The sequence below is a fragment of the Myripristis murdjan genome, chromosome 18 (genome assembly GCF_902150065.1).
Source record: "Myripristis murdjan chromosome 18, fMyrMur1.1, whole genome shotgun sequence".
In the NCBI taxonomy this organism is placed as follows: Eukaryota; Metazoa; Chordata; class Actinopteri; order Holocentriformes; family Holocentridae; genus Myripristis; species Myripristis murdjan.
Genome location: NC_043997.1, coordinates 28,513,150 through 28,534,525, shown reverse-complemented (window position 1 = coordinate 28,534,525; position 21,376 = coordinate 28,513,150). Strand labels below are relative to the sequence as shown.

Sequence of the window (21,376 nt, the reverse complement as noted above, 5' to 3'; positions counted from 1 at the left end):
AGACACCTCACTGTAGCTTTTACCGTGAGTGAGGACAACGGCATCATCTGCATACATCTGGAAATGGACATTGTCACACACATCTGGTAGATCATTTATGTACAGAGAGAACAATAATGGCCCAAGTATGGAACCCTGCGGAACTCCAACAGAACAACTGAGATAGGGGGATTTGACATTATTAATACAAACACATTGTTTTCTATTTGATAGGTAAGATCTGAACCACTGAATAGCTTCTGCAGAGAAATTAAAGCGGGATAATTTAGACAGGAGGACCTGGTGATCCACCGTGTCAAAGGCCCTTTTCAGGTCAAGAAACACTGCCATGGCACACGGACTGCTGTCCAATAAGTGCCTCAGTTTTTCAGTAAGCATGCAGGTGGCTGTTTCCGTGGAGTGAAGGGCTCGAAAACCAAACTGCATATGATGCAGAGGGGTGTGACCTTTATCCAGGTGTTTGGTGATTAGACTGACCATCCACTTCTCAGCCACCTTAGATATAATAGGGAGAATGCTTATGGGCCTGTAATTTGTCATATCAGTTTTGGCACCTGATTTAAAGATAGGTGTAACCATAGCAACCTTCCACTGTGATGGGACGGTGCACTGACTGATTGACAGGTTAACCAGATGTGTGAGTGGTTTAACCAGGTGGTCAACATTCGATTTTAGAAAGTTACTATCCAGCCCATAAGCATCTTTAGCTTTTGAAGATTTAAGAGATCTAATTATCTTTCCCACCTCCGCTTCAGTGATTTCCTCCAATCTAAAGATAGGGAGGTCATTTTTGATAGGACACGGTGTGTACATAGAAGGTTTAAACAGTTGCACAATTTTAGTGACAGAACTTATGAAGTATGCATTTAATGTTTTGGCAAGAGTGAGGGGATCTTTCACCAGAGCATCATCCATTTTCAATTCAAGGGTATTGTTGGTTTTGTTATTTGGTCTGCCTGTAAGTTTATTGATACAGTCCCAGACCTTTTTACCATTCCCTTTATGGGTCTCTATTATGTTTATGTAAAATTTGGCTTTTGCCTTTCTTAGGGTTTGGGTTACTAAATTTCTAGCATGGGCAAATTGCTGCCTGTCAGTGGTCAACCCCGAAATTAGTGACTTTTTGAGGAGTTGGTCTCTTTTTTTCATTAAGTTCCTACAGTGATCATCTATCCATGGTAGGGTTACCCTCTGCCCTTTTCTACGGCTCCCGGTTCTAGTGAAAGCTTCCATCACTTTGCTGATTTTGGACAGAAAGACAGAGCAACCAGAATCAATGTCATCACACAGAAAGATTTCATCCCACTCAAGACACTTTAAGGCTGCTACAAAATTTTGTTGAAGATTCTTTGGAATAAAGCGGGCAGATGGTTGGGGCCTGTGAGGTCTGTTTAAGCGTTTTTTTGATAGTTTTCTGGAAAAAAATATAATATTGTGGTCTGACATTCCGGTTAAAAAATTATAGGTTTTTGTGATCCTTTCTGCTCTGTTGGAGAACAAAAGATCTATTCTGGTTCTAGAGTGACTGGTGACCCTCGTAGGTTGCTCTATTAGTTGTGAGAAATTAAAATAATCTGTAATTTGCTTGAGATTTTTCCTGCCCTTTTTATCATCCCAGTTTACATTCAGATCCCCCATAATGATTACTTCCTTGTTTAAATTGCAGGTTTTTAAAATTGTTTTGAGTTGCTCATAGTACTCTACTTTAGCAGAGGGATGGCGGTATAAACAAAGCAAAGTGAAGGACATCTCTGTGGACAGAGTTATATTTACTCCGACACACTCAGCCTGAATCTCATTTGGCCATTTGATCTGTTCACAGTCCAACGTGTTCTTAACATATAACAAGGCCCCACCACCTTTCCCTTTAACTCGATCGTTTCTGAAGACATTATAGCCTGGCATGCTAACTAGAGCTTCAGGGGCTAGTGGCTTAAGCCAAGTTTCAGTTAGACCCAGACAGTCAATGTTTGAATGCATGAGTAGATCTTCCAGCTGTTCACGCTTATTGATCATACTGCGGATATTTAGATGGCCACAGAACAGTCCTTTCACTTTATATCGTGGATCCCATACAGTTTTTGCCTGGTTGAGTGTCTGAAAGAGTTTTGTAGCTCGATGCTTTTTGTAAATAGGGTTTCTGGGTTTTACCTTGTTGAGCTGCTGGGCTACTGACCCTTGGCACGGCCCTGCTGGGCGAGCTGCTGCGCTGACGGTGCCCGGGTGTAACAGGTGAGCCGCTGCTGAGGTGATGGTGTCGAGATGGTGGATGCCGCCATCAGCTCCCAGCTGCTGGGCCGTTTGCCCTCGGCACGGCCCCGCTGGGTCCACCGCTGCTGATGTGATGGTGTCGGGATGGTAGACGCCTCCGTCAGCTTCCAGCTGCTGGGCCGTTTGCCCTCGGCACGGCCCCGCTGGAGTGACGGTGTCGAGATGGTGGATGCCGCCATCAGCTCCCAGCTGCTGGGCCGTTTGCCCTCGGCACGGCCCCGCTGGGTCCACCGCTGCTGATGTGATGGTGTCGAGATGGTAGACGCCTCCGTCAGCTTCCAGCTGCTGGGCCGTTTGCCCTCGGCACGGCCCCGCTGGAGTGACGGTGTCGAGATGGTGGATGCCGCCGTCAGCTCCCAGCTGCTGGCCTGCATGGCTCCGGCGCGGCCCCGCTGGGCCAGTCGCCGCTGAGACGGTTGTGTCGGGATGGTGGACGCCCCCGACAGCTCCGTTTAGGGCCGCTGGTGGTACCAGCCCCCCGGTTGGTGGAGTTCGTTCCCCGGGATGCGCCGGCGGTAGCATGTGCATTGTGCCAGTGGTGCAGGTGGAAGCCGCCATGATGATGCCGCGTTGGGGTGCCGGCCGGCCATGAGCTGCTGGACAGTGTGGCGCCCCACCACCACGCTGCAGCCCAGCACGGCGGACAGCGGCAGCGACAGCAGGGAGACACCACCGAAATATCGGGGGAGGTAGGTGAAACAGAGCCAGCAGATCGCTAGCCCGACTAGTTGTTAGCTCCGCTGGATAAGCAGCTGCAGTGTTGCTGGTGGTTGGGTGTAGCAGGCTGTTGTTAGCCTCTAGCCGCTGTATTGGGCCAAATGTTTGTGGGCCAGGATTTACCTCCACGTCGCCAGCTAGAAGTGCCATGATTGTCAGAAAAAGCAACCTTCGTGTCACATTTGCTGGGGTAGCCTCATTTTTCGTGGTGGTGGAGGGTGCCCGGGCTCGTCCGTCATGTAGGATTACTGAATACAGTAGGTGCTGACTCCCCGGTGCCGGGGAGAAAGCGTTGTCTTTGTTATTGTCGGTTGTTAAACGCTGCCGAGTTGATAGTAAAAGCAAGCATAATGCAAAGACGACACTTGGTATCCAACTATTAGACGGAGTTGACGTTTTCAGCATAGACGCCGTACCTGCCACCCTCTCTGTGTTCTCGGCAGCCATCTCCTCTTCAAGGGGGCCACATGAAGCAGAGCCGCTGACAGTCCGCTGACAAATCTCCCGGATTTTACTACTCAAATGTTAGCAGGTATGCTGCACAGCTGAATGAATGGATGAGGCTCCAGTGTTTTGGGCACACATATCTTGCCAATGCTAAGTTATTATGTCGTGTGTGTGTGTGTTACTGACTTGAGAGCAGTAAGATACATATAATTTTAATTTATTATTTTTTTTCTTAAGACTAAATTTTGCACACAGAGTTTAAAAAGTGCATGCCTTGTGTTTTTACACTACCTTTTTCTTACAGTGACTTTGTTTAAATTACTTAAATGCACAGTGGCAAAACCACAGATTTGTTGTTCTTATGTTTCTGTATTCTGTAATGAGCAGTGAAATAAAAATGTCATTTATTTCAAATATTGGGGGAAAAAATCGCAATTAGATTGTTTTCCCAAATCATTCAGCCCTAGTCGTCAGTAAATTTAATTATGGTATTGGACGAGTGAGCTGGTGTGTGGTCATAGGTGTATAAGGAGTACAGGAATGGAATCAGCACACAGCCTTGGGGTGTGCCAGTGTTTAATGTGATGGAGGAGGATGTGGGGGCCAGTTTTAACTCGCTGTGGGCAGTTTGTGAGGAAGTCTTTGATCCATGTGCAGGTGGGGATGGAAAGGCCAGGGTCTTGTAGTTTGCTGATTAAGATGTCTGGGATGACGGTATTAAATGCTGAGCTAAACTCAATGAAGAGCATCCTCACATAGCACTCTAGGTGTTCCAGGTGGTTCAGTGCTATGTACATTGCAATTGTGATAGCGTCTTCAGTGGATATGTCAGCTATGTATGCAGACTGATGTGGTCATTCAGGTCCATAGAGACTGTTTTGGGAACAGGGATTAAAGTGGCAGACTTCAGGGAAGATGGTACGGTGTCTCAATTCTTCAGAAGGCACTGCGCATGTAGACTTTCACTCTGCCCAATTTCAAATCATCTAAACAAAACAATGCTGGTGCTTCAGGAAAACTAATGTGGTCTTTAGTATGGTGATGGAATACTGGTGTGAAGAAAGTTTGAAGTCTCTGAAGGTTCATGTTTATATCATAGTGGACTGAATGGAAACCAATGGCTGGATAAAAGGGAGGAAAATGACACTGTTAATCTAAAATTCAACTGCTTGCTTTGGGAAAAGGTTAGTAGAAATGTACACTGAAAAAATGATCTAATTATAAGAAATAAGTACTTGATTTTAGAAGATACAGGCTAGAAATAAGTGAAATTATCTGCCAGTGCAGTAAGATAATTTCACTGGGTAAGATTTCTTGAAATAAGAAAACATAAGCTTTACAAAAATGAGACATCTCTTGAAATAAATTGTAAAATACAAATTGTAAAAAAAAAATAAATAAAAAATAAATTCCAAGTACTGTTTTGAATCAATTAAACTCAATACTAGCTTGTCAGTTCTTTCACTGTTTGTTTCTTTCTTGATTTGAGTGATAAGATCTTAAAACCACAGCTATAAACAAGATTATTTTTATTTTATTTTTTATTATTAGCTTTTCTATCTTAAAATGAGCCAAAGCATTTTCACTAAATGAAATCAAGCACACAGAATTGGAATTGTCAACAATTTATTCAACTTTATTGCTTTGTGAAAGACTATGATGACTGAAAGATAACAGGCAGGGACTCAAAATGGATAAAATTAAACTCACTCTATACTTGCAGATCAGGTACAAAACTCACAGGTAAGTAATCAGGCAACAGGTCCGGTAAGATGAAGGCAAAATCAAGGTCCAGTAGGATATAACAAGCAGGGGTCTAACTAACAGGTGAATAATCTAGCAATAAGTCTAGTGAGGAGAAGGCAAAGGCAAAGTCCAGGAAAACAGCCAGAGGTCTGAAACACACTGGGAAATAAATGCACAAGTCTTGGAAGTAACACTGGAATGCTTGAACCTAAGGACAAAGATGAACTGGCACTGTGAAACAGAGACTATGGCCCAATCCCAATGTCCACCCTCACACACTCACTGACTTTGAGGCGCGCTCCCACTAAGTCCGTGAGGGCTTAGGGTTGTCCCATTGACAAATCATGAAGTGCATGGGGGATCTCTCGCCAACTTTTTGAGCCCTTAATGCACCCTTTCCGTAAGTGGGCATCTCTGCAGACTTAGCGTAAGGGAATTACCCATAGTTCATTGCATTGTGACGTATGACATGAATCCCCTGGGGAAACCAGCTGGCGGCCGCTATAAAAGCGAAGTGAAACGAGCGAATTTGTAAACAATCCAATCCAGTCCAATCCACTTTATTTATAAAGCACAATTTTAACAGACACAAACTTTTCCGAAGTGCTGCACAAGATAACACACCACAGGATAACACAATAGAAGCAGAATAAAAAGGTAAAATACACAATAGGATAACACGATAAAATAAGATAAGATCAAATAAAATAAGATAATAATAAGAAGAAGAAGAAGAAGAAGAAAATATAATATAAAATAATAAAATAAAATAAAATAATAATACAATTATAATTTAAATAGAATAAAATAATGTAAAATGCACTGCCCGCACAGCCTAAAAAGAAAAAAACATGCACACATAAAATCATAAATCATAAAATCATAAATCCTACATGGTATCAAAAAAAACAAAAAACATGGAGGGGGCAATCAGCAGTGACGCCGCAAAAAAGAAGAAGTTCTCATGTGAGTATAGTATTTTATATAAGATGGCCTTCAGAAACGAAGGAAATAAGCAGATAGGCAATGCATATTTGTTTTTTATCTCTTGGCAAGCTCATCAATGCCTTTTGTGGGAGTAGATCATTTTTTAATGCTGTTTTTACGACTCCTCAAAAATACCAAGCAAAAAACATAAAATAAAAAGTCCCAAAGCTGCGATTGTGAGAAACATGATGCATGGCTGTTGACAACCAAACAAAGGGCTGTCCCATTCCCTTTTTACAGTACTTCAGCCCCTCACACACTCAGGGCCCACTCACATTGGCAAGTTTGAGCCCGTATCGTGCTAAAGCCAAAATCCCCCCCTCCCCAGTCCCCGGCTGGCCTGCACTCACATTACCTTTTTCCCAAACGCGCCCAAGCACGATTGCCCCCGGTGTGCACGTCATCACATTGAAATACGACAACAACAGGCATGGCCCGACGTCATTATAAATCAATGTAGTTCAAATACAGCATGTCTTCCTTTTAACTAAAAAACGTTTTTGGTCCTTTTAATCAGACATGGGATGTTTATTTACCTTGACAGTTTCGGAGGTAACTTCCTCCTTCTTCAGAAAGGTCCAACTGACAGCCGGAGCGGCACCTGTCAGATCCGGCAGACCGGGTGACCAGGTGGCCGCACACCGCGCAGTGTCGCGGCCAGTGCCGGCCGGTGCCGACGCGGTGCCGGCCAGCACCAGGTCTGCCGGATCTCCACACACAGACTGCTGTACTTTCATTATAAACCGACTTTTGTGCGTGCGTGACCGTGCATGTGCTCATGTACGCGCCCGTACCGTGCAGAAGCACACCCCTTCCAACCGTGCCAGAGCGGGGGAAGTGTACTGTATTCAAGCACGATACGGAGCGATCACACTGGTCAAAGAATCCGGATTTTAAGGGCAATCGTGCTTGGGCGCGGATCAAACTTGCCAGTGTGAGTGGCCTCTCAGTCACTTTCCAGGTGCAGCTACTTAAGTCAGTGAGGGCTCAGGGCTCAGGGCTTAGGGAGGAGATTGAGATTCAGCCTATATACACAGACTAAGGCGTGGCTGCACAATCACAGTGGCGGGAACACACACACACACACACACACGGGCAGGAAGTGAAGTTATATGGAACAAGAGGGAAAGTGAGTAAAGCAAAATAAAATCATGAATGCATGAGTGAATGACATAATGAACAGTAAAATATGACCTAAGATACAGAGCAAGACATCACAAAGATTGCCTTGCAACACAGTTTTTGTGGTTGTTAGTAAAACAAAAAGATTACTTGTTGTTTCTTCAAATTTCAAAAACTGTGTATGTTTTGACAAACTTAAAAATGGAAATTGCTTACAATTCTGGATAAGGTGTATAGAGTGTGGTTAGTTGATACTGCTGATGCCTATGATTTGTTACTGCTTTGTAGATAAATGTGTTGATGTGTCCCCAGTACCAGTATTTGGAATGCTTACAATAACATGACTTAACAAATCCTGTGTACAGTTGTTACTGGGTTGTTTTGAAACATGTTGTCACAGCTAAAGAGTCTTAAAAGACATAATGTGGCCTAAACAATGTAATGAAACATGCAAAATCAGTGGTATGGTCCTTTAAAACTATTGACCTCATCAGATAGTGGCATTCATTTTGGTACATTTTGGGAGTGACCATGCAGTCTCTGTAACTGTCCCTCTCTCCCTGTCTTCAGGATCGTCTATCTGGCACCCTCCCTGCAGACAGGCAGCCCGGCAGGAAGAAAAGAGCAAGGTGAGCAGACAACAGTTCTTTACAATACTGCATATACTGGGGAACTGATGTGCCATGAATTGATAATTGTCAGGGAATACTATAACAGAGCTTCTCAAACGCCATAGACAACACTCTGTACCCGTCTGACAAAATTTAGTCCCATGTTGACAAACCCACAAAGGAAAATTTCTGTTGTTGATTTTGTGTAATTGTATGCCTGTCTTCACAGAATTCTCTAACTGAGATGAATGCTTGTTTCAAGCTGCTGTTTAGAAATAGAGTGGTCTGGTGGTCTGGAAAGTTGCAACATTAAGCAACAAAGTAGCCAAGGCACCAGCAAGTAGTTGAGGAAAATTCAGCTGCTTGAGAGATCACATGATCTGGATCTACCGGTCACAAAAAGTGGACGCAAATGGCCAATCACCTCTCTGCCACCTCTGACCTTTATATGGAAGCGAAAAACCTGCATTGTTAATACATATTTTACATAACAACATAACATAACATAACAGTCTGCAGTTTGCAGTCTGGCTGACAGAGGACGTCAGGTCAGTAGGCCGTCCTTCAATGCGTCCTGGGACATGTCTGTTTACACCTCTAATGGGATGCAGACACAAGCATTCCAGCCCACCTCCGAATGTGTCCTGAGTTCCAATCACTCAGGATGCATTGAGGACGTATTGCTGCTGTTTACACCTGCACCTAGAGGTGACAGCTTGTATCTGGATTTTTCAGGATAGACGTTAATACCAGGTGGGAACAAGGCCTAAGAGTTTTGGTGAATGGTGAAAGCTGCAGAAATGTAGTTGGTGCTAGTTTAAATCTGTATGAAAACTAAAAAAAAAAAAACATTTTTTTGAACTGGCATTCATCTATTCATACTAAAATGCAAGGGCCCCCAAAATGATTCTTGCCTAGGACCCCCAGTTGTCTAGTCAAAATGGTCTGCAGTATCCTCATAATATTGATAAGGAGCTACATGGTCAGGGATATTTGATTTTGTCTGTATCATCCACTGCTCGACAAAGAGTTGTTCTAGAAGGCATCAGGTTTTCTACGCAACACGACAAACAGTTCCTTAGGTTTTAACATGAGAGTCAGAACCCTGCAGCCCTCCAACCCAGGTCCATTCCTCCCGCCATCTCCCTTCTTCATTCTTCATCTTAAGCCCTCTCCTCCCCAGAAGCAGGTCCGGATACAGCTCACTGACGTCCCTGAGCAACAGGTTGGTGTTTCTGTACACCTATCCCCCACACCCACCTAAACCCCACCCAGCCCCATCCACAACCAGCTGCTGCATGGGTTGACCCCTCCTGACACCTCACTGCTATATTTTTGTCATGTTCAGCAGCCACAGGCCCAGGCCCTCTATTACACACACACACACACACACTGGTGGTTGGACTGGTCATGACACAGAGCTGTCATGGATTGGATTGGACTGGTCACTGCCTGATGATGCAGGAACATGCTGATAAAAAGTTGGTTCACAATGGCATAATATGGTGATCATCAGATTATACAGTGGTGGAAAAAAGTTTTCGGACACCCTTAACATTTTACACAATCTCAAATATTATCATGAAATGTTTGTGGAAAAATCTTTTTTGTGTTTCAAAAGGTGTGGCAGATACAAACAAATACAAATTATATTTTCTTGTTTATTGTTTACAAGAAAAACTAACAAAACCAAATTCTTGACAGTTTAAATGTGTCAGTTCTCAACATTGTCGGTATCAAAGTCAACAAATAACAGAGAATGTGTTCATAAATGTGTGTGAATAAACCATCACATCATCAAATTAATACTTAGTAGTCCACGTAGTAGAGCTCTAATCCTGGCTGGCATGTTCCCCACGAGCCTTTCACACCGTTGAGGGGTAATCTTGTCCCATTCTTCTTGAATTACTGCTTTTAATTCTTCTAAATTCTTTGGTTTACGCTTTGAAACAGACCTTTTGATAATCCACCACAGATTTTCAATGGGGCTCACGTCCGGGGATTGAGCTGGCCACTCTAAGACCTGGATACTGTGCTCCTGCAGCCAAGTTCTACTGGCCTTGGATGTGTGGCAAGGGGCATTATCTTGTTGAAACATCCAGTTTTTACCTCGACGGAACAGTGCACGCGCAGAAGGGAGCATGTGGGTTTCGAGAATGGTACAATACCTGGCACAGTTCAATGTGCCATCACAGACAGCGAGATGACCAACACCAGCAGCACTCATGCATCCCCAAACCATGATACTGCCTCCACCATGCTTGACAGTAGGGCTGCACGATTATGGCCAAAATGATAATCACAATTACTTTGATCAATATTGTAATCACGATTATTCATCACGATTATTCATCATGTTAGGGAAAGCATCTGTATTTTTACTGCACTACTTTTAAACAAACAATATATGAACAGTTTTCAGTGCAAAATGAAACTTTAAATAAGAATAAATGCTTAATAATAAAAAAAAATAAAATTATTTGACTAGTGTGATGCTCCGTTCTGTGCTTGAATACAGTACACTTCCCCCACTCTGGCACGATTGGAGGGGGTGTGCTCCAGTACGATACGGGTGTTCATGCACAAGCACATGCACGGTCACGCACGCACCGCGCGAACGTGGTTCCCTCATGATTGATTAATTGATTGTATAGAAAATAAAATTATTAAACATGGATAAGTGCAGATGGTGCATTTAGTAGTCTCACAGTAGTCTCACGCGCGAACGTGGATACAACGTAAATCATGCAACTTTCCTCCTGCCTCCGCAAAATCGTTTAATGTGCACTGTGATTACCGGCGAATGGCCGCATTGCGCAATCAATAATCAACCATATTCCCTGTGTTGCTGTCCATTGTGCTGCTGCAACCGTGTATAAACAAAAGTTGATTGATGATGAAGGGTATATATGGCAGTCTGTGTGCGCCGCACACCTGTCAGATCCGGCAGGCCTGACCAGGTGGGCGCGGTGGGCCGGCCGCAGCACTGCAGTGTGTGCGCAGCCATCCAGTTGAATGTAGCAGCCAGCTGACATGCCGCTCCGGCTGTCAGTTGGACCTTTCTGAAGGAGGAAGTTACCTCCGAAACTGTCAAGGTAAATAAACATCCCTTAACCTATGTCTGATTAAAAGAAATAAAAATGTCTTTTAGTTAAAGGAAGATATAATGAATGTATTTGAACTACACTGATTTATGATGACGTCGGACCATGCCTGTTGTCATATTTCAACGTGATGACGTGTATACCAGGGGCAATCGCGCTTGGGCGCGTTTGGGCTTTAGGTAATATGAGTGCAGGCCAGGCAGGGACTGGAGAGGGAGGCATTTTTGCTTCAGTACGATACGCAGCAAATGGCCCTATGTGAGCAGGCCCTGAGTAGCCTTTCTGACAGGGAACTTGTTGCAGGAACTGCCGTAGCCTACCTTCTTCTCCCGACATGACTCGCACTCATCAGTCCACCGAGTAACTTGAGGCTGCCGCTGCAGGGTGCGCTCGCTTGTTATTTAGGCAGCTTAATGAAGCCCTAACCATGCGTTCGCCCCCTGGTGGTTGGCTGACTACTGGCTGAGAAAGTGCTTGATTAGATACGCAGCAGAGCCCGCATTTTAAATGTAAATATCGCCGACGATCAGGCTCATTTAATTGTGGCAGCCAAAATCGTGATCACGATTAAAATTCGATTAATTGTGCAGCCCTACTTGACAGTAGGTACTGCACATGCTGGAGATACAAGGATACAAGGATACAAGGAAGTTTAATGGTCATTATACAACAGGTTGAATAATGAAATTAAAGTGTGGTTCCCTCATGATTGATTAATTGATTGTATAGAAAATAAAATTATTAAACATGGATAAGTGCAGATGGTGCATTTAGTAGTCTCACAGCCTGAGGGAAGAAGCTGCTCTGTAGTCTGATGGTACGGCAGCGGATACTTCTGTATCTTTTGAGTGATTGCAGCAGGGTGAACAGGCTGTGGCTGAGGTGGGTGTGGTCTTTAAGGATCCTTTTGGCTCTGCGCAGGCACCTCACCTCCCCGATATCACTGAGGCTTGGTAAATGGGTGCCAATGATGTTTTGGGCAGTTTTAATCACTCGTTGCAGAGTCTTCCTGTCCTGGGCCGTGCACATCCCATGCCAGTTTGTGATGTTTCCAGTCAGGATGCTTTCAATTGCTCCTTTGTAGAAGTTGACAAGAACTTGGCGTGGGAATTTTGCTTTCTTAAGTTTCCTTAAGAAATACACCCATTTCTGAGCTTTTTTAACCAGGGCACAGAGACAGCGGTGGACAGGAGGAGGAGTACAGGAAACTCATCCAGGACTTCGTAGCATGGTGCAGTTCCAACCACCTCCACCTGAACACCTCCAAGACAAAAGAAATGGTGGTGGACTTCAGGAGGACCAGGCCTCACCCGGAGCCCGTAAGCATCAACGGTGCCTGTGTGGAAATGGTGCAGACCTATAAATACCTGGGAGTGCAGCTGGATGATAGACTGGACTGGACGGCCAACACGGAGGCTCTGTGCAGGAAAGGACAGAGCCGACTGTACTTCCTCAGGAGGCTGGCGTCCTTCAACATCTGCAAAAAACTGCTGCTGATGTTCTACCAGTCTGTTGTGGCGAGCGCCCTCTTCTATGCGGTGGTGTGCTGGGGAGGCAGCATCAAGAAGAGGGACGCCTCACGACTGGACAAACTGGTGAGGAAAGCGGGCTCTGTTGTGGGCACACAACTGGAGAGCCTGACATCTGTGGCAGAGCAACAGGCGCTGAGCAGGCTCCTGTCGATCATGGACAATCCACTGCATCCACTGCACAGCGCCACCACCAGGCAGAGGAGCAGCTTCAGTGACAGGCTGCTGTCACTGTCCTGCTCCACCGACAGACTGAGGAAATCATTCCTCCCCCACGCCATGCGGCTTTTTAACTCCACCCAGAGGAAATAACTCTCATTATACACATACTGCACTACTGGTAGATAACATGTAAAGACTGGAGGGGAAGGGGTGATTCCATAAGGCTCGATCAAGTCTGACAGTTCCTGAATCCCAGTACGGGGCGTCAGGTTCTGTCGACGGTCTTGGTCTCATGGTTTCACACTAACCCTGAATCTCGGTTGGAGCGTGTGTTCCTCAGGTTAGGTTATTTTCCTCTGCTGTTTAAATTGTTCATACTTCTGTTTAAATTGTTCATATTTCTATTTTTTTATATTCCTTGTTTATAGTGTTTATATTGCTTACTGCTATTTATCAACTGTGTATACTGTATATTTCTTCTAAATCTGCACATTGACCTACCTCTATGCACATTTATACACCTATGCACACGTTTTTTTTGCACATTGCTTTTTGCACACTGGGTTGTAGTTAGATCTTATTCTGTTGTATTTAGATCTTATTCTTTATTTTTTATTTATTTAATCTGTAATCTGTGGATACTGCTGAAAAACTGCGAATTACCTTCGGGATGAATAAAGTACCTATCTATCTATCTATCTATCTATCTATATGTGAAGTCCATGACAGGTTCTCTGTTATGTTGATTCCCAGGAACTTGAAACTGCTCACTTGCCCCACCTCAGCTCCATTGATGTAGACAGGGTTGCATGTCTTTGCCTCCTTTTTTCTAAAACCAACTATCAGCTCTTTGGTTTTGCTGACATTGAGCAGTAGGTTGTTTTCTGTGCACCATTCTGCAAGATGGTTGATTTCCTCCCGATATGAAAACTCATCATTGTTTGGAAATCCGGCCGATGATGGTGGTGTCATCTGCGAACTTCACAATAGAGTTCTCTCCATGTCGGGGGTTGCAGTCGTGGGTGTACAGCGTGAACAGGAGGGGGCTGAGCACACAGCCCTGGGGAGCTCCGGTGTTGAGCACTAGAGTGGAGGACGAGAGACTGCCAATCCGAACTGACTGGGGTCTGTTTGTGAGGAAGTCCAGTATCCGGTTGCAGAGAGTGGTACTGATGCCCAGAGTGTTCAGTTTTCCAATCAGCTTCATGGGGGAGATTGTGTTGAAAGCTGAGCTGAAATCAACAGCATTCTGGTGTAGGTGTTGCTTTTCTCAAGGTGAATGAAGACTGAGTGGAGAGAGGTGGAGATGGCATCCTCTGTGGATCTGTTGGTTCTGAATGCAAACTGCTGAGGGTCCAGACTGGCAGGGATGTTGTTCTTTATGTGCTGGAGAAGCAGTTTCTCAAAGCACTTCATCAGGATGGGGGTGAGTGCCACAGGGCGGTAGTCATTTAGATTTGACACTGCAGAGTTTTTAGGCACAGGGATGATGGTGGCTGTCTTGAAGCAGGTGGGAACACTCTCCTGTGACAGCGATATGTTAAAAATGTCAGTAATGACATGTACTAGCTGGCTGGCTGGCTGGCTGGCTGGTTGTTTTTAGTACACGGCCAGGGATGTTATCAGGCCCAGCAGCTTTACTCATATTCACTTTCAGCAGGACTTTCCTCACATCCACTGTGGATACTGCCAGTGACCGGTCCTCTGGAGGCGGAGTAGACTTTACAGCTGACTCCCTGTTGAGGAGATCAAAGCGAGCATAAAATGTGTTTAGGTCATCTGGTAACGTGGCCTCACACATGATGGGAGCGCTCCTGCTTTTGTAGCCTGTCACACTTTTGACCGCCTGCCACAGGTCTTTGCTGTTGCTGGTGTTGAGGTCTCTCTCCAGTCTCTGCTGGTACCTTCGCTTTGCCTCCTTGATGCCAGCTTTCAGTTTTGCTCTGGCAGTGTTGTAGGCTTCTTTGTCACCTGACTTAAAGGCAGCTTTTTGGGCTCTAGATAGAGCTTTCACCTCTCCATTCATCCAGGCTTTCTCATTAGGGAATGATTTAACTGTCCTTATTTTTACCACATCATCAGCACATTGGCTGATGTATGATGTCACTGATGATGTGTATTCTTCAAGGTCAATGTGGTTCTCCTGGGTAGCAGCATCTTTGAACATCTGCCAGTCTGTGCATTCAAAACAGTCCTGTAGAGCTGCTGTAGCTTCATCTGTCCACACTTTAACTGTTTTTACAGTTGGTTTGACCCTTTTTGTCAGCTGAATGTAAGTACGCAGGAGAAGCAGGGAGATGTGGTCTGACTGGCCAAAATGAGGACGAGGGAGGACTCTGTAGCTGCCAGGAACATTGGTGTAGACATGGTCCAGTGTGTTGTTTCCTCTGGTGGGGATGTGGACGTGCTGGTGGAATCTTGGCAGAACAGTTCTGAGGTCTGTTTGATTAAAATCCCCAGCAACAATAACAACAGCATCTGGCTGTTTTGCCATGTGACTGCTGATGACCTCATACAATTCCTGGAGTGCATTTTTTGAATTTGCATCTGGTGGAATGTAAACAGCAGCAACAAACACACTGGTGAATTCTCTAGGCAGGTAATATGGCCAACATCTCAGCAGTAAAAATTCAACATCAGGTGAACATTTTCCATCCACTCTGACTGCACCTGTGCACCAAACATCATTGATGTACACACAGAGTCCGCCCCCTCTCATCTTACTGGAGTCTTGTGTTCTGTCGGCCCGGAACAGGCTCCGCCCGTCCAGTTTTAAAGCCTCATCCGGTATGTTTTCATGGAGCCACGTCTCTGTCAGGATGAGAGCACCGCAGTTACTGGTTTCATTCTGCTGGGTCAGCCTGAGTCTTATCTTATCCATTTTATTTTCCTGCGACTGGACATTTGCCAGGAGTAGGCTGGGTAGTGGGACAGCCTTGGGTCCAAGCCTTCTTAGCCCGAGTCTTAACCCGGCTCGTTTCCCTCTCTTTCTGGGTCGACTACACCGCTTGCGATGACGTCTGGTCTGTATGTTTTTGAATGTCGGATCTTGAGATGCCGAGATGCCGAGAGCAGAGATCGTTTCAAGGTCAGCTGCACTCAATCCAGTCACTGCACCTCCTCCTCCGATACTGAAGAGCGTATCACCATCATAAGAAATACGATTCCCAGCAATAAAAGCGAGAGAATCACTCCTTTTTCGCATTTTTATGTTAAAATAGAGGGAGTCACCAGCTGCTGCATCTGTATGCGCCGCCGTTGCCATGGTTTGCCAGATAATGCTTCGCCTGGCCTTCTGCGTACCCTTACATTAGTAGGAGGAAGATAAAGCTGGAAACCGGACTCATCTGACCACAGAATCTTCTTCCATTTCCTGGCTGTCCAGTTCTTGTGTGCCTGGGCCCAACGACACCAGGCTAACCTCTGTCTCTCATTGATCAGGGGCTTCTTGATAGCCTTGTAGGACTTGTAAGCTATGATCTAAAAGTCGGCCACGTACAGTGCGGGTGGAACACTGGACACCAGTTTGGTTTGACCACTGCTGCTGAAGCTCCTGTGATGTCATTCAGCGGTTTTGCCTGCACATTTGGATCAGAATGCGGTCATTTCTTGCTGAAGAAACCCTTGGATGCCCAGATCTTGGTTTGTCTTCCAAGCTGTTGGTTCGTCTGTATTTCTGCAGAGTGTATCCAACTGCTGAAGGACTGCATCTGCACTTCCTGGCTATCTGGCGGCAGCTGTACCCTTCCTGGCTGAGAATCTTTATCTTCAGGCGTGTTTCCTGTGTTAGGTTCCTTGTTTTAGCCATTTTTGTGTCTGAAGAAATTTCAAATGTGCTGGCTTTATATAGACATGAAGCTTGGCAACAAAAATTGTGTCTTTTAATAAAAAGACCTTCATCACTGGTACCAAAATGACCCGATACTCAAAATTTCTTATGTATTTTTATGGAACCAATCAATTTTAAGTTTTTAATGGCTTTTTTAGGATTTGATTAGTATTTTGGCTGTGACTGTACTAAAGGAAATTGCACTTGAAGACATAAGAGTGATGCAATATTTCATGCATGGGGTGTCCGAAAACTTTTTTCCACCACTGTAATGTTATGGAAATGGCCAAGAGAAAATCTGATTGTCTGCCTCAAGTTCAAACACACTGTAAAATACCCAGTTAACACATACGGCTCTATTTTCCTGGCGCAGCGCAGGGTGGCGCAGTGAGGCGAACCCTGCGCAGAGCTATTTTCGACCAGCGCAACCCGAGGGGCGCACAGTTTCGTCTTTTGGCAGACCAAGGTGCACTGAGATGGGAGTGGCCGCGCAGCACGGGGAGGTGTCAACAGATTCAGCTTGGCGCAGTGACATTTTCGTGCCAAAAGGCTTCGCCGAGGTGCGGCCAAAGCTCGCCATCTGAAACCATGTCTACTTTCAGCGCAAGGCGGAGCAGAGCCGGCGTAGTGCAACTTTGGCTGACAGGTGCGCAGTGCGCACACGTCACCAAACCTCACAATCAGCACAAACGGTGCCAATCTCCTTTGATCTGACATCAGTTGTGACGGGACAGTCAATATGGAGATAAATTTATGTGGTATAGTGTTTTTTGTTGGTATTTCTTGCATTGTTAATGTGCCTGACATTCCGGAAACCTGCCCGTGAGGTTTTGGTGACGTGTGCGCACTGCGCACCTGTCAGCCAAAGTTGCACTACGCCGGCTCCGCTCCGCCTGCGGCAGTAGACCTCCATGTAAAAGTTTTTTAAAGGCGAGGACAGGGGCTCATTTGATTGGTTTAAAGTGAATCAGCTGTGTCAAACCCACTCCACGCCTTCTCTCCTCCCTTGCGCCGGTAGGAGGAACGGCGGAGTACTTGCACCACGGCGCACGGCGTGCCAAAATTTCAAAATCCACTTGGCCACACCCAGTTGGCGAAGCACAGCTGCGCTGCGCCCCCACCTCTCCCAGTCTGCGAAAATAGAGCCCATAGGTCTACCTTAAAGCAGGTTATACATAGCGCGCGCTCAGCGCTGACCTCGGCGCTGACCTCGGCGCTGTAGCCATTCATTGTGTATGTGGTCGCTGGGCGCCACGGCGCTCTGCTCTGCGCCGAGGAGGGCGCAGCGTGAGGCTGGCGCTGCCGCGGGTCAGGGCACCGCCGCTGGACAGGGCGCCGCCGCTGGACAGGTGCCGCCGCTGGACAGGGCACTGCGCCCAAGTTGAAATTTTTTAACTTGGACACAGCGCTCACCTCGGCGCGTCCAATAGGAGAGAAAATTGGAATCGGAAAAAAATAGGCGGATTTTGGCAGAAAGGCACTGTTGGGAGCTGTGGGACACTAGACTGCAGTCATACCGTGATATCGTTAAAAAAGTCCAGGCATGGAGAGAGATATCCCACAATTTAGGAATACCAGGTGTGTTTAAAAAATTGGCAGAGATATATGTTTTTCCTTTCCACAATAGACGATTTTTTTCTTTTTTCTGCAATTAAAGACCAATACTGTTGTAAACCGAAGCAAATGATTTTCTAAACGGACAGGAGGTGTCGACATCATGGGATATGCACTAGGCTACTCTTGCAAAGACAATGCAGTATAGTCATACATTTATTATTAAATCCCATGTGAAGTCACACACACAAAAGTTAACAGGTGAAATAAAATGAGAAAATACAGCCTGTATTGTCCGCCAGAGAAAAAGTGCGGCAGAACGGAAAACTAGCGTCTGTATCGGTCACATAGCAACCAGCGCCACATACGTGCACAACGCGCATGCGTGCGCCCTCCTCGGCGCTGTACTTGGCGCCCACTCTGCGGCAGTCTGCAGTGCAGCGCCGTACCCAGCGCGCCGCCCAAACCACGCGCTATGTGAAAGCCCCTTTACTCACACCTTTGACTGCGTTTTAGAATAAGTCTGTAACTTAACAAAATGTGGTAACAAATGCTGTTGCCTCCCACACTGGACCACTCCTAACTTCCTTGACAAAACCACTGGATGTTCAAGGGCCATTCAAACCTTTTGTTTGAATGGGAGTGTTTGAGTTGTGTGGTTTTACAATAACAGTTAGCTGATCATCCACAGCCAGCACAGCTTCACTAATAGACCCACTGTACTGTACACTGTGTGTGTGTGTGTGTGTGTGTAGCAGATCGATGTGATGCATCAAAGAGGAAACATTGATGAGTTTGGCCATCCGTCCTACTGCCGTGCAGTGTATTTAGCAGTGTGTTGTGTGTGGGTTTCAGGTGACCAGGACTTCATCTGAGAGCATCACCTCAGTCCCAGCATCCAGCGCCTCTGGCTCACCCAGCAGGGTCATCTATGTAAGCCTGCACCTCCTCCGTTGAACACTAGGGGGCAAACAGCACATATTACATCTTTGAAATTCTACTTAATTTGGAAAGGTTTAACTTCACAAAATTCACCTTTTTTCAGTTTCTTTTACATTTTTTGGGGATGAGGGGGTGGGGGTTAGCATTTTAAAATACAGTTTCTGGTAATGTAATTTTCTACTAATTTCAAATCAGTTTGCTCAGGTTTCAAAGGTTGCTTGTGGAGGGTTGAATTCTTGTGTGTTTGAATGCTTGATGCCTTTCACAAATACAAGAATTTTGACATCAATATGTTACTGATGTTCCTGTAGTTTTGTTTGTTTCATCCCACCTGGAATGGTAGGCAAGTGGGACTTCTGGGATTTATGTCAAGCAATTTTGAAGTCATTCCTCAGTCAGAGAAAAGTATGATGAATTAACTTTGAAATACATCAAAACTCTCTGGTAGTCACTGTATATTCCTAACACCACCCATCCCATAAGGCTGAAAGGAAACCAAAAACACATTTGCAAATACAGTTGTACCCTTTAGACTGCATTTGCTTTATCTGAACCATAGATAAAACACAATCACATTCAAATTTCATATCACTAATGTGGTTTTATAGTCTGATTTTCTGCTGCAAAACAACTGAAAGGAATGAAAGACAGAACCGCCTGTTTGACATACAAGCTTAATTTTTTTTCTTCTTTAATTAAACTGTCATTTACTGAACAATCCCTGTTCATAACTTCAGTTTGGAGTGATGTTGACACCTGATTCAACTGTTATCACTCCAATGAATGGACGTTATCAGTCATAATCCCCTCCGCAGGTATGGGTTTGTGGGTCCCTGCTATAGGTTACCTTCTAGTTGGTCAGAAGGCTGGTATCATTGATTACAGTTGTTCTCAAAATTTTTTTTTTTTAAAATGTACCCTCTTTGAAAATTTTTTTCAGCCAAGATACCAGGGCAAAAAAATGGTCCAGGTCCAGCCCACCTCCATTAGTGTCTGAAACGACAACCTTATACTGAGAATATTTTATTGTCTCTGTTTTTTCTTGTTTTTCACATCTTTCTCCTTGTAAGGTGTATCGCTACTATGTTTCAACTGCAAATCCGTTTTCTGCATTTCTGTTTGACAGTCTGTTTCCCAGGGACACAGGACTATCTGATGGAGGCCAATGCAATAGATGGTCCTGGTGCAGCAGAGGTTGCTCCAAAATATTTCAGTTACGCCCCTGAAAAGGTTATTAGTTTATTATCGTTTTTTAAATATAAGCTGGAAGATATTACATAGGTATGTTATATGTATCTTCCAGACCTATTTATTAACCAGACAACGAATGCAACTTTATCCAAATATGCAAATTATCCCGTTATTCAAATATGTCAAATATGTCCAAATATTTTATTAGAATTATAAATGATGCATGCAAGGCTACTGGTGTTACATAGCAAGCAAATAATAACAAATCAAGCTTTATCTAATGAAAAACACATTTAGCCTATTACTATAATGCATTTATTAGTTCCTAGGCAGCTTGCCAGATTAAAACTGACTGTGGCTATGTTCTGCTTGATTTGTTGAAAAACATGACTTAAATGTTGTGTAACCCCCTAGACCTGTTACCTTATAGTCTAGTAGCCAACTAGGTGATAGGGATGTGCATATCGATCCTGTGATATCGATATATCGATACTCACACGCTACTCATTTGGCATCAATTTCCTTAAACAAATATTGATACTAACAAATAAGAATTGGGGGTGCATGCATAACTTTCAGCTGTTTTAGATAGCTTACTTCACTTACTATGTGCTGAGACACCCCTGTGCCTAGCGGCGTATTGAGCTGCCCTGCGTCACGTGACAGGAAACCTGAGACATGATTGAGCCGACAGTGTTGGCCCGACAGCACAGCCAGCAAGAGTGGCTCGAATGCGGGAGCCGGAGGAACACACAGAAAATAATGGCAGACAGAAAAAGAAGCGTGGTGTGGTGTTATTTTTCACAACTCGACAAAGTGACGGCAAGGTGCCAAGTGTCTGATAAAAAAGTGGTATAAATGGTCTGTATTTGTCATGTGATTTGTCTTAAATGTAATAATATTTTGAATGAAAAAAACTGCCAATAAGAAATTATCAGTATCGGTATTGGTATTGGTATTGGTATTGATGAAAATGCAAGAAAAAGTATTGGTATTGTATCGAATCCTAAAAATGTGGTATCGCCCATCCCTACTAGGTGAACCCAGAAATGTTGAGTACACCAAACTTTTATTGCAGAAATGTGAAGTATGGGTCCCCAGTATACAGAAAGTGCTGGATGCTAATTTGCATATGTTGTACAATTTGCATAATTGGCACAATTA

At 44.7% G+C, this 21,376-nt stretch overlaps 1 protein-coding gene across 2 annotated transcripts in view; it reads left to right on the top strand.

Annotated features, from left to right (window-relative positions):
- The window catches only part of ablim2 (actin binding LIM protein family, member 2), a 235,904-nt gene that overhangs the window by 151,204 nt on the left and 63,324 nt on the right, over positions 1–21,376 (top strand). For both annotated transcript variants that reach the window (XM_030075915.1, XM_030075916.1), the window contains exons 8-9: positions 7,861–7,919; positions 18,935–19,012. In XM_030075915.1, coding sequence (XP_029931775.1) covers positions 7,861–7,919; positions 18,935–19,012 — 137 coding nt within the window. The remainder of the gene's footprint in view (positions 1–7,860; positions 7,920–18,934; positions 19,013–21,376) is intronic.